The sequence below is a fragment of the Mauremys reevesii genome, linkage group 1, assembly GCF_016161935.1.
Source record: "Mauremys reevesii isolate NIE-2019 linkage group 1, ASM1616193v1, whole genome shotgun sequence".
NCBI classification, from domain to species: domain Eukaryota; kingdom Metazoa; phylum Chordata; order Testudines; family Geoemydidae; genus Mauremys; species Mauremys reevesii.
In genome coordinates this window covers 275,248,291-275,260,713 of record NC_052623.1, presented here as the reverse complement: position 1 = coordinate 275,260,713, position 12,423 = coordinate 275,248,291, and the positions used below count along the sequence as shown (strand labels likewise).

General features: G+C 39.0%; 1 protein-coding gene across 6 annotated transcripts in view; it reads left to right on the top strand.

The window, feature by feature from the left end:
• Positions 1 to 11,333, top strand: part of GAS2L3 (growth arrest specific 2 like 3) — a 31,108-nt gene extending 19,775 nt beyond the window's left edge. For all 6 annotated transcript variants that reach the window (XM_039520504.1, XM_039520508.1, XM_039520507.1 and 3 more), the window contains 3 exons: positions 963 to 1,101; positions 2,607 to 2,714; positions 7,354 to 11,333. In XM_039520504.1, coding sequence (XP_039376438.1) covers positions 963 to 1,101; positions 2,607 to 2,714; positions 7,354 to 8,793 — 1,687 coding nt within the window. In that variant the 3' untranslated portion in view covers positions 8,794 to 11,333. The remainder of the gene's footprint in view (positions 1 to 962; positions 1,102 to 2,606; positions 2,715 to 7,353) is intronic.
• Positions 11,334 to 12,423: the final 1,090 nt, after the last annotated feature.

Below are 12,423 nucleotides of genomic sequence, written 5' to 3'. Positions count from 1 at the left end.
TCCTATTATTGCTAATACCTGCCTGAATGCTTTTGAGTGAGGTGCAGCTCCACACTGCTTCTTAATACGGGCTGTGCCTAAATGTCACAATCAAGCACATAGATAGCACCAAGATATCTACATTTGTAAGGCGGGGAGATCATGAATGGAGACCTAAGTGATCTCAAAAACAGAACAGTTCTTAAAACTTAAGTTTGAAAAATACCTCAACTGTTGCAGTCATTTCATAACTTCGAAAACCTCTAAGTCTTCTCAGTCTCCTGTTTTCCACTGGGAATAAGAACAACTTTCTTAACACTTCCTCATAACTTAAATTGTTCAAATCCGATGAAAACTTTACTATCTTCTGCTGTAGCCTCTCTAAGACCATCTTTCCCCCATTGTGGTACATTCACTGGGATGTGTACCTGCTATTTAAACTGAACCCAGACAGCAGCAAAATGATTCTAACCAATTTAAAGCATGTCTGAGAGAAATTCTAACCTTAATTCTATTACAGTATTTGACTTATTAGATAATTAATCCTCTGACTGACGAAAGGCGGCACGCGAGCTGATTTTCAGTGGCACTCACACTACCCTGGGCCTGGCCACCAGTCCGGGGGGCTCTGCATTTTAATTTAATTTTAAATGAAGCTTCTTAAACATTTTTAAATCCTTATTTACTTTACATACAACAATAGTTTAGTTATATATTATAGACTTATAGAAAGAGACCTTCTAAGAACATTAAAATGTATTACTGGCACGTGAAACCTTAAATTAGAGTGAATAAATGAAGACTCAGCACACCACTTCTGAAAAGTTGCTGACCCCTGGTCCAGACTTTTCTTATATGAGCTGTTTTTTTCCCTGTTCGGTTATTCAGCACTTGGCATGTATTTTCTTCATTGTCTCCTTTGTATTTGTTTAGTTTCATAATGTCTCCTCCTACCCCATTATCATCTTTGTATTTGTGTTCAGGTATGGAGTTGAACCTCCTGTGCTAGTAAAACTGGAGAATGAAATTGAGTTAGAAGAGACATTGTTAATGACCTCTGGGCCTGTAACATCTCTCAGCACCCCAAAGTCATGTTGCCACCATGGGGAACTGCATGAAGCAGTAAGTATTGTGCATATTTTGTGCAGTGTGGGCTTTGAATTACTCCAGCTCCTAATTTTGCATATATGCTATTTAGATAATTAAATGCAAGGAATGTCTATGTAGCATATATGTGCCTTCTTGCCCTAAAAGGGCAAGGATGTGCCGCCTCCAATGGACATGTTCTAAGTGTGCATAGTGCATCTTTTTATCTATAAGTAGTAGTGTTTAAATGGGTACATAGCAGACACCTCAGCATATGGAAAGCATGTACTGAAATCTCTCCATCCTTCTTTCCTATGCTGATGGAAGACAGGAAAACACACACACATCCAGTATATTACATTCCCATTCAGTAAGTCTTAAATGGTATTATTTAGTGGTGTTTGACCAAACTATTTAATATTAAAGAATAGGCTTTTTTAAACATATGTTACAAAATGAAGTGTTTTTTTTTTTTAAATATGAAAACTTGCTGAAGAAACAAGCCTGCTAAAATATCTTGGAGTAATCTTTGAACAAATTTCTGTAGTTGCACCCCTAAGGAAACCGACTTTCATGCAGAAAGGAAATGAATCACTTAGCTTGTGAACAGGCCATAAGGGACTGATACACTGCTTCTCTAAACTACTTAAAAATGAGTATGTAAACCTACATTTTTTAAAATAATTTCCTTCATAGTCTGTGGCTTCATAGATTGGGACTGGATGACTAAATCCATTGTGACACACACCTCAAACTGTTAAAATATAATAATAATCACACTTGCATCTCATTTTGCTTCTCTGGAATGCTCCAGCCTTCAGTTTGTCTTTCTCTGTTGAAGGGTGAGTAATTCTGTAGCTCAGCAGCATTGTTGCATTTCTATTTTGTACCTATTCTTTGAAGCTCTTTCTCTGCTTTTTAAAATGAACATTTCTCTTCAACACTAAGGGTAAGTTGTGGGTGGCTTCCTTTTTAGTGTCTGGATTGTTTCTCTGTTGCTCCCTTTCTGGATACAGTTTTTTTTTTTTCCTTTTGTAAGATTGCGGAAGATTTCCAACTATCTTGGAGAATACTGGTGCTTTTGGACCAAGTACAGAATCTTGACCAATTTGCTCATCTGATGAGACAGGTCAGACTGGGCCTACTAAAAACCATTTCAGCAATTCAAGAGAGGCCCAGTCATCTGGTACAATTCCTTGAGACATAAAGTCTATCTTTATGAAGCTATACTTACTACTACTGACCAGTGAATTGGGGTAAAGAAAGGGAATTTAAATTGGAAAAGTGTTCTAATAAAATGAGAAATTAGAAGAACCAGATCTGAACCACTCAAAAAATTAAAGTAATCTTGTGAATGGACAGTTTTATCTGTTCAAGTCATCTTGTAATGAGGGAAAGTATTTTGACAGGGACATATTTAATCTTTTGCCATGGTTAAATGACCTATCAGTGGTTATTCCCCAAAACAAAAAACACCACACACCTGTAATTTTTTTGAAAAACTCAATTTTCTAACAGGTACTTTCCTTTTTAAAATCTAGGTTAAGCACATAGCAGAAGATCTTCCCTGTAGCTGTTCCCATAGATTTTCGATTGAGTACTTATCTGAAGGACGTTATAGATTGGGAGATAAAATACTCTTCATACGAGTAAGTGCAGTTTCTCAAAATGTTTCCTCACCTCATTTTTTTAGCTTTGCCTCCATTGTATCTGGCCTGTGGTCAGAGCTTTTTCACTTGGGTTCATATGTCTGTCCAGCACAACAGGAGTGTACAATCTGCATGTTATTTGTCTCACTGGATTCATCCCTGGACCATTGGCAGTGGCCTTCCAGTCTTCTTTCCCCTTGGAATCTCTTGCAGGTCTTTGGTAAACTATGGTGACCTAGGGGCATAACAGGGAGGGAATAATGTTTAGACACATGAACATTGGAAATCAAAGACCGTAGACTGTTGTAATGTCCCATCAGAATGTCCATACACTTGTTTGTAATCATGACAGTTTTATATCTGCTGTGAATATCTGGGATTCTTATCAGAACACTGCAGATATTGGGGCAGTGTCTGGGGGGGTGGGGAAGACAGAGAAAAAGACAGACAACTTCTCTGGCTAATAGGTTTAATCTTCTAGTCTGTAGTCCCCTCCCCCGAGTCCTGGCTGTTCTGGTCCATACATACTAATTCAAAAATATTGGTTTAACAAGGAAACAAGCATTGAAGTCATGAAATATTAGCTACACAGAAACTGATCACTATATATTTGTGTCTTCATGACTTTCATAGTAAATTTGTATAAAATTCTTACATTTTATAAAGAAACTCTCTCTAAGAGGGGATATCATGATTTTATAGTGTAAATTTAATGTCCCAAACATCACTACCATGTAAATAGTGACAACTAGACTGAATCCCCTAAGTTTAAAGTATAGTGTCATACTGTATTGTGTCTATTCAGAGTCAGAACCTGAAGTGCAAAGGAAGATAACTGAGTATTAATTAAGAATATTAATCCTTGAATGTTGACTATCAAAGTTCTGGGCTATCGAGTAGTGTAGCTGATCTACCCCTTAACCTCACAAATTCTTATGCTAGCCTAAATGTTGAAGGGGCATCATCAACATGAAAACAACTTTTCTGTCTGAAAATGATGTACCTACTGCCTATAGTTTGAAATGACACATACAATTACTATAATGGAAAGAAGTGGGCAGGAACAATTTTTTGCTTTATTATTTCAGTTTACTGTGTACATGTTACAGACCTGCCTAGTAGCTACCTCCAGTTTGTTGTAAATGAATCCAGCCTTCCAAGCCAGCTGGGTCTGAGCAGAGTCCATTCGCTGTTTTCTAGCTCTGAACCTGTAAGGCACACTCTTGGGTGCAGACTCCCTGTCTGACACTCTTCCTTGCAGTGCGGTACTCTGCTGTCCATCTGCCCTAGGCACTGAAACCAGTGCTGTTACCTCCCAATCTGCCCCAGTTGCTTATGCATGCACCCCAAGAGTTCCACTTTGCCTTGGGTGCTCTGCTTTATAGCTTAACTCCTCAGGGACCAAGTGGCAGGTAGAACAAAGAACACAGGAATTTCTTAACCTCGGTAATTCGTACTCTCAAAACACACAAGAGTCACAGATCTTTGGGAAAAATAACAAAAGCCTATACACCCTCTCCTCTGAGTGTATGTTTACCCACCTTGTGAGTCCTAAGCCAATCAGTATGTCAAGTGGACATACTGCCCTCCTGCCATCTGGCAATGGATGCCCAGTGAGAGAGAGGAAGCCTAGAGCAGATCCTACTCTTAAATAAGGCTTCTGTCTCCTCTGTCAGGTGACCAACTGATCAGCTTCAGAACCACAGTTGGGTGATTAACTGGGATGGTCCAGTGCCCCTCGAGCACAAACTGGGAAAGCCAGTTTCTTTCTGCCTGGCCACACTCTGTAGCAAAACCATTGTTCTGAAGTTGGATATCTTTGGCTGGAAAACAATCACTGTTGATGATTCTAATGTTGGTTTCTTCAGGGAGCCTTGCATCTATCTTTGACAGCTCTAGGCAGTTCCAGTTACATACCCAATAGTAAGTCACATTCTTCAAAATGTCAGTGTCAACTGAAAGTCACAATTTGATACAGAAGTGGGTGAGGTAATATCTTGTATTGGAAGGGGATGTTATTGGGCTGCTGTGGCAGGGAAAACACCACAGCAGCCTACCCCTAGTGAGGAAAATAGAAAGGGTCATAAATTCTGGGAAGTGAAGTGTAAAAATATAATTAAGAAGGTCAAAGGATTTGAAGAACAACTAGCCAAAGATTCAAAATAATAGCAATTTGTTTTCTAAGTATATCAGAAGCAGGAAGCCTGCTAAACAACTAGTGGGGCCACTGGACGATTGAGATGCTAAAGGAGCACTCAAAGATAAGGCCATTATGGAGAAACTAAATGAATTCTTTGCACTGGTCTTCACAGCTGAGGATGTGAGAGAGATTCCCAAATCTGAGCCATTCTTTTTAGGTGACAAATCTGAGGAACTGTCCCAGATTAAGGTGTCATTAGAGGAGCGTTTGGAACAGATTGATTAACTAAACAGTAATAACTCACCAGACCAGATGTTATTCACCCAAGAGTTCTGAAGAACTCAAATATGAAATTGCTGAATTACTAATACTAGTATGTAACCTATAATTTAAATCACCTTCTGTATCAGATGACTGGAGGATAGCTAATGTGACGCCAATTTTTTTTAAAAGGCTCCAACAGTGATCCTAGCAATTACAGGTCGGTAAGCCTAACTTCAGTACCGGGCAAACTGGTTGAGACTATAGTCAAGAAAAGAATTGTCAGACACATAGATGAACACAATATGTTAGAAGAGCCCACACCTTTTTGTAAAGGGAAATCTTGCTTCACCAATCCATTAGAATTTTTTGAAGATGTCAACAAGCATGTGGACAAGGGTGATCCAGTGGATATAGTGTACTCAGATTTTCAGAAAGCCTTTGACCAAAGGCTCTTAAGCAAAGTAAGCTGTCATGGGATAAGAGGGAAGGTCCTTTCATGGATCAGTAATTGGTTAAAAGATAGAAACAAAAGGTAGAAATAAATGGTCAGTTTTCAAAATGGAGAGAGGTAAATAGTAGTGTCCCCTAGGGATCTATACTGCGGCCAGTCCTATTCAACATATTAATAAATGATGTGGAAAAGGGGGTAAACAGTGAGGTGGCAAAATTTGCAGATAATACAAAACTACTCAAAATAGTTAAGTCCAAGGCAGACTGTGAAGAGTTGCAAAGGAATCTCATAAACCTGGTGACTGGGCAACAAAATGGCAGATGAAATTCAATGTTGATAAATGTAAAGTGATGCACATTGGAAAACATAATCCCACCATTACATATAAAATGATTTGGTCTAAATTAGCTGTTACCACTCCCGAAAGAGATCTTGGAGTCATTGTGGATAGTTCTCTGAAAACATCCACTCAACGTGCAGCGGCAGTCAAAAAAGCTAATAGAATGTTGGGAATCCATTAAGAAAGGGATAGATAAGACAGAAAATATCATATTGCCTTTATAAATCCATGGTACACCCACATTTTGAATACTGCATGCAGATGTGGTCGCCCCATCTCAAAAAAGGTACAGAAAAGGGCAACAAAAATGATTAGGGGTATGGAACACCTTCCATGAGGTGAGATTAATAAAATGGGACTTTGCAGCTTGGAAAATAGACGACTAAGAGAGGATATGATTGAGGCCTATAGATTCATGACTGGTGTGAATAAAGTAAATAAGGAAGTGTTGTTTATTCCTTCTCATAACACAAGAACTAGGGGTCACCAAATGAAATTAATAGGCAGGAGGTTTAAAGCAAACAAAAGGAAGTATTTCTTCACACAGTGCAGTCAGCCTGTGGAACTCCTTGCTAGAGGATGTTGTGAAGGCGAGGACTATAACAGGGTTCAAAAAAGACTTAGCCAAGACCAACAGGGATGGTGTCCCTAGCCTCAGTTTGCCAGAAGCTGGGAGTGGGCGGCTGGGGATGGATCACTTTGTAATTACCTGTTCTGTTCATTGCCTCTGGGGCATCTGGCATTGGCTGCTGTCGGAAGACAGGATACTGGGCTAGATGGACCTTTGGTCTGCCCCAGTATGGCTGTTCTTATGACCAGCTTGTGCAGATGAGACAGACGAGCTTTTGAGCTACACAGAGCTGTTCTTCAGGTCTGGGGAAGGTATCCTGGCACTGACACGGCTATAGCAACATTGCATACAACAATCTGTCACTTTACATTTATTATAGTAAAATTCCAGTTACCTGAATTCCCTTTTTCTGAAAATCCTACTTATCCATATTCAATATGTCCCCTCTCTAGAGCCCTATGTTAGTTAATAACTTTTTTTTATCCTAATGCCCAGTTATCTGAAAGTTTCAGGTGTCCCCCAGGCCATTTGGATAAATGAGAATGTACTGTATTTGTATTACCGTAACACCTAGTAGCTCATAGATACTTAGTTGCCCCTGCATATTCAGTCAGTGTCTCAGTTGCTGGAAAAAAAAACTTATTAATGTCAAGAGGGGAGCAGAAAACCCCTGAAATCCTTTCCTTTTTAAAAAAAGGAATTTAAAACAAGGGGAATTTCAGGCTATTATTTAAAGGGTGCTCCCTTAGAAATAGGATACATTCAAGTTGCTAGTGCCTTACACTTCCTGTGTTACATTTGGTAATAAATTGTGTACTAAAGTAGATATAATTTTAGTGTTCTGCCATCTGCTTCTCTCCCCCTCCTTCTTAGATGCTGCATGGAAAACATGTGATGGTACGTGTTGGTGGAGGCTGGGACACTCTTCAAGGTTTTCTTCTCAAATATGATCCATGTCGAGTGCTGCAATTTGCAACTCTGGAGCAAAAAATCCTGGCATTTCAAAAAGGTGGCCCCAGTGAAGACACCCCTGATTCATCATCTAGAACGCCGCAGCCTCCTCTCATGAATCCCATATCGGCTATTAATATGTTTCAGAAACAAAATTCAAAACCACCCACTCCTGTTTCAGTTATAAAAGCTGCTCAGGTGGCCAGTGGTAAGCAGGCATTATCTAAACGTCCACAGTCACCTGCCCTGTCATCCCCAAAAGGGGCAACCAAGTCCATATCGGCTCGTTCCAAGTTACAAGGATCTCCAGCAAAGGGTGCCCAATCTCCTTTCAGATCCTTAACAGGTGCTTCAAAGAAACTGGATTCTTCTGCACGCAACTTACCAACTTCTGCTATTTCAAAACTTGCACAACCTGCAAAAAAAAGTTCTTCACCTGCATTATTAAATACTGCTCCTGATTGTTCAGGGCCACTGCGCAAACGCATCTGGTCCCCTGATACTCCTAACGTCAAACTTACACCATCCCAGAATTCTCCAGCAACAATTTTGCATCCTACCCTCTCTTGTTCTACAAGTCAGCTTTCAGAATTACCTGGGACAAGAGAAATGATGACTTCAAAACAAAAATATGCTCCTTCTAAATGCAAAACTGTATCTAACTCCACCACCAAACCTAATTCTATTGCTTCAAAATCCTCATCAAAATCTGCTAGGCCACCTAACGCAAATCTGCCTGTTGTTTCTAAGCTTTCACATTCTTATCAGTCTCTTGCAAAAATAGCAACACCAACTTCCAAAAGTAACAATGAAGCATCGGGAATAGGGTCCCGGCCTCCCAGAAGAGTGCCACAAACAGGATCTGGCCCAGGGAGGAATCTCAGAACTACTCCAGTCTTAAAACAGCCAGATTCTGCATCTTCGCTTGCAGCTGGTAAAACATCACTGTTAATGCCTCCTCTGGGATCTCCAAGCAAGAGCGTAGCTTCAGCTGCTAATAAACGGCCTGCAGTAAAGTGTTTACAGGGACAGGATAGCAGTAGAAACCCACAGATAGGATCCAGTTCATCAAAACATCCTGAACGCACTCCATTATCTGTTGTACGACTTCCCCAAACTTCAGTCAAAGCACAAACGACAAAAAAGACGGCACAGCCTTCCACAACAAGTCACTCCTCAATCAAAACCTCCCAAAAGAGTGATGAAATCCTGGCTTCAACAGTCAAGAAACCCCTCTCAAAAGGAAAGACTACAACAGCATATAGCAAGGGGACCCCTGATGTATTAAAAAATCCTATTTTGAAGGCTAAACAAGATGATCACTATTTTGTTATGACAGGCAGTAAGAAACCCAGAAAGTAAGCAGAAAAATGGTGCTTTCCATTTAAATAACACTACACTAATCACAATGGTAACACTCTTTATGTCTCCGACATGTATGAGACCTAAGTGTATTTTTTTTCTATAAGGATTATTTACTATATACTCTGTCCATACTTTGTAGTTAAATACTGTTCCACTTTTATTACATATGAAAAGTAACTTTACTTGCTGTTCCCCATAACACAGTACAGACAGAGTACACCAGTTTGGTGATTTAAGGCTGTTTTGGTTTTGGAGAGGAGGACTGTTGCTACTCTCCTTAAATGGATTTTAGCTTATTCTAGATATTTCTCCAAAGCAGGATCCAGATGATGATTCAAAACACTCTCTGGTACATCGGTGCAAAGTACCTGCTGTTGCTAATTACATTACTTATACTGTACATGTATAGTTGATATCACTAAACGCCAACTTCTTTGAAAATTAAAGATAACCAGATTAACATTTTGGTTGCACTAATTGAGCAAACTAATTTATCAAATTTTGGATGGGCAGTTGATATGGATAAGAGGAATTAAGACTCTAGGCCAAGATTTTCAAATGGCTGGTGACTTTTTTGGGTGAGATGCCTTAAAGTGGCCTGATATTTCAGAAGGCGCTAAGCATCCAAACTCTGAAAATCTGGCCGCTTTAAGGTATCTCAAGTTGGGCACAAGTCACTTTTTTAAAAATCTTGGCTTTGGCTCTCATCTTTTTAGTGCCTTAGCATTTGAGTGCTCAGTGTAACTCTCACACTGAATGTCATAGCTGAATGTCACACTGTTGTTGTTTTGGATTATTATTATTACAAGATATGTTTTTAAAAAATGAAAGAGGATGGTGCTGTGGACAGTTTTATTAAATTGCCATTGTTGTTTTTAAAGTGTCTCTTCTCCCTAGGCTATGTCTTCTGTTTAAATCTGCTATAATAACTCTACATGGTCATTCCTTTTTGGAGTTAAGTAACCATTTCCCAAAGTGCTAACAGGGCTACATTCACCCTCTTCAGAGGGTCGCATGAGTCTTCTTACATAACACTTAAGCCCTCAAAATAGGGTTTAAGAAGTACTAGTATGGTGCCTCAGCCTGGTGCTAACCTTTGCACAAGGGTGAAATTCTTCCTGAATGAATGAAAACTATGGTCACTTGCACTAATTACCATCTCTGGGTCAGTGTTATCTGAAGTCAGGATATTTTACAAGTTTAAGGAACAGCAATGCAAGCATTTAAAAGGAATCTTCTGTCTTAAGTTTCATAAATGGAATATGATTGTGTGATTTACAAACTGAGAGAATATTTTTCTCCTCCTAAAGAATTTATCTATGGACCAATGATAAGGCCACATTATAGTCTGAATTTTTTTTTCTCAGAACTGGAGTTAAAGAGCTGTTTATAAACGAATCATGGTTTTTTTAATTGGCAGTGGCAACCTCATAGATCTGTCATTATCAGCACCTTGTTAATTCTCCGTTATTTATATACGGTAAAGTACCGATTAGTCTGCAGAAAGTGGATATTGTATAAACAAGCTACTAGCTAATCCCTTGGAATGTTAAATACACCAACCTTGATATCTGAGGGAGCAAGTCTAAAAAGCTTGTTTAGCTACAAAATTGTCTGTTTTGAAAAAAGTCTGTTGCTAAATTGCTTTACCTACACAGTGGTGAGTTTGGCCCAGTGTATTTGTAAATGGGAAAACTCTAGTAACTGCAGTGGAATTAATCTCATGCTAGTAATGAATTTGTACTGTTGACTCATACACTGAAAAAATTCTCTTCACAATAAGAGAACTGCTTAAAAGTAGACTTCCAGATATCCTGTAGTTAAGATTCAGTACATCCTCTTGGGTAGACTAATGGCAGAACTCTTGGGTTTCTTCTTTATGAAGTATTTATGTTTTAAGTTTTTTAATTGCTATGAAATACTCTAAGTACATACTAATTCTATCATACTTTAAAATATGTCATCATGGTTTCAAAGAAGAGGAAATTTGACGATTTCATCTTTGACTTGTAAAATTTAATGTATTAAATGAGAGAATCCCGAAGTAAAGCTTGAATATCAAGCAAAAACTTCTGAGCTGGGAAAGTGTGGCACTGCAGGGGATAAAAATGTGCCTTATATCTGAAATCAGTGCAATAAGCTATTAAATGGTTAAGCAAGGCACATTAAGTTCCACTTTTGCATTTACACAGATCAACCTGAGCATTGTGCTGAACAAAATGTAATAGTTATAAAATATTGACCTATGTTCAGTCTTTAACACCAGTTGCATAACTTGAGTAAGGCTTACATCCTGTAACTTGGCATGGAGTGAATCCAAAAAGGAGAGCAGTAGTCAAATTTAACAAACAGCTCTTGTCATTCTGAAGGCCTCTAACAGGAAATGCATAAGTTTTTGCAATGTTTACACTGGCAAAAGATATGTCTAATCTTCTGCTTGTACCAAATTTTTGTGAAAGAAGTTGAAGCAAATCCCTGAATTCTTGACCCCTTTTCTGTACTAACATCAGTTACTTTAAATAAACTCTTATACCTCACTTTTTTTAGTCAGTGATTGATTTAAAATGTACAGACTTGTTTGCAAGATGTGTTAAAGTTTTATGTTGTTGTAGCACAAAACATGAAGAAAATTCTCTGTGTCAAGCCAATATTAAGATACAAAGGTCTGTGCCCAATTAAGATTCTGAAATTTTAATTCCATCACTTCATTTCGGTGAGGCTGATTTTTTTTTTTTTATTTGCAGGAGTAAGGCACTACTCAGTCTGGCTATTCACAGTTTACAGATCTGATCCTAAGACTAGTCACAAATCTTTTTGCACTTCAGTTACTCGTTGCCTCATGCTAAAATAGTGTGTAGAAGGTGAGGGAATTTGGCAATTACACAGACATTTTAATTTACCTCTGGACCCAGTCCTGCTTCCATTTAAGTCAATGAGACTCTTGCTATTGACTGAGATGGAAGGAGGACTAGCAGGGTAGTTTATTTTATTTTATTTTAAATTGCAAAGGGAAAATTATGCTGGGACAGATTGGGGCATATTTTGTTGAAGTCAACAATGGGCAGCTCAAGTAAGGGGCACTCAATAAAATACAACACAGTCTGTTGAAACAACCTCTTTGCCTAATGGAACTACTACCCTGTGCAGTGAAAGAGTGAGCTGTGCCCCTGGTAGTAGCCGACCTGTTGCTGTCACAGTAGTTCTGCTGGAGTAATTTCTCCTCACCAAGGTGGGTAAAATTGGAGAGCATGAAAAGAAAGCACATAGATTGTATCTGTGCAACTTCCAGTACCACCAACAGGATTCACAGCAGTTTCCTTGCACTTTGCTAAAAATGAATCCATCCGTGCAAGTGAAATATTTTTCATAAGGTACTGTCAGCAGCCAAGGATACTGCATTGGGCAAAGTCCTACTTTGAATAGCCTGGGTTGGTCCTTGATGTAGGCTCCAGCAACTTAAATTAAATCAATGAAAAGGCAGACTTTAAACCTCATATAAATGAGTCCAAAAGTCCTTGGTCCTCAGTGCTTTCATCCTCAGCTTCTGCTGTTGTACTTCAGAAGCCTCAGAGAGAGCCTGGTACGAGCTTCTCATGCAATGAGTTGTACCCATAATTGACCGTTCTG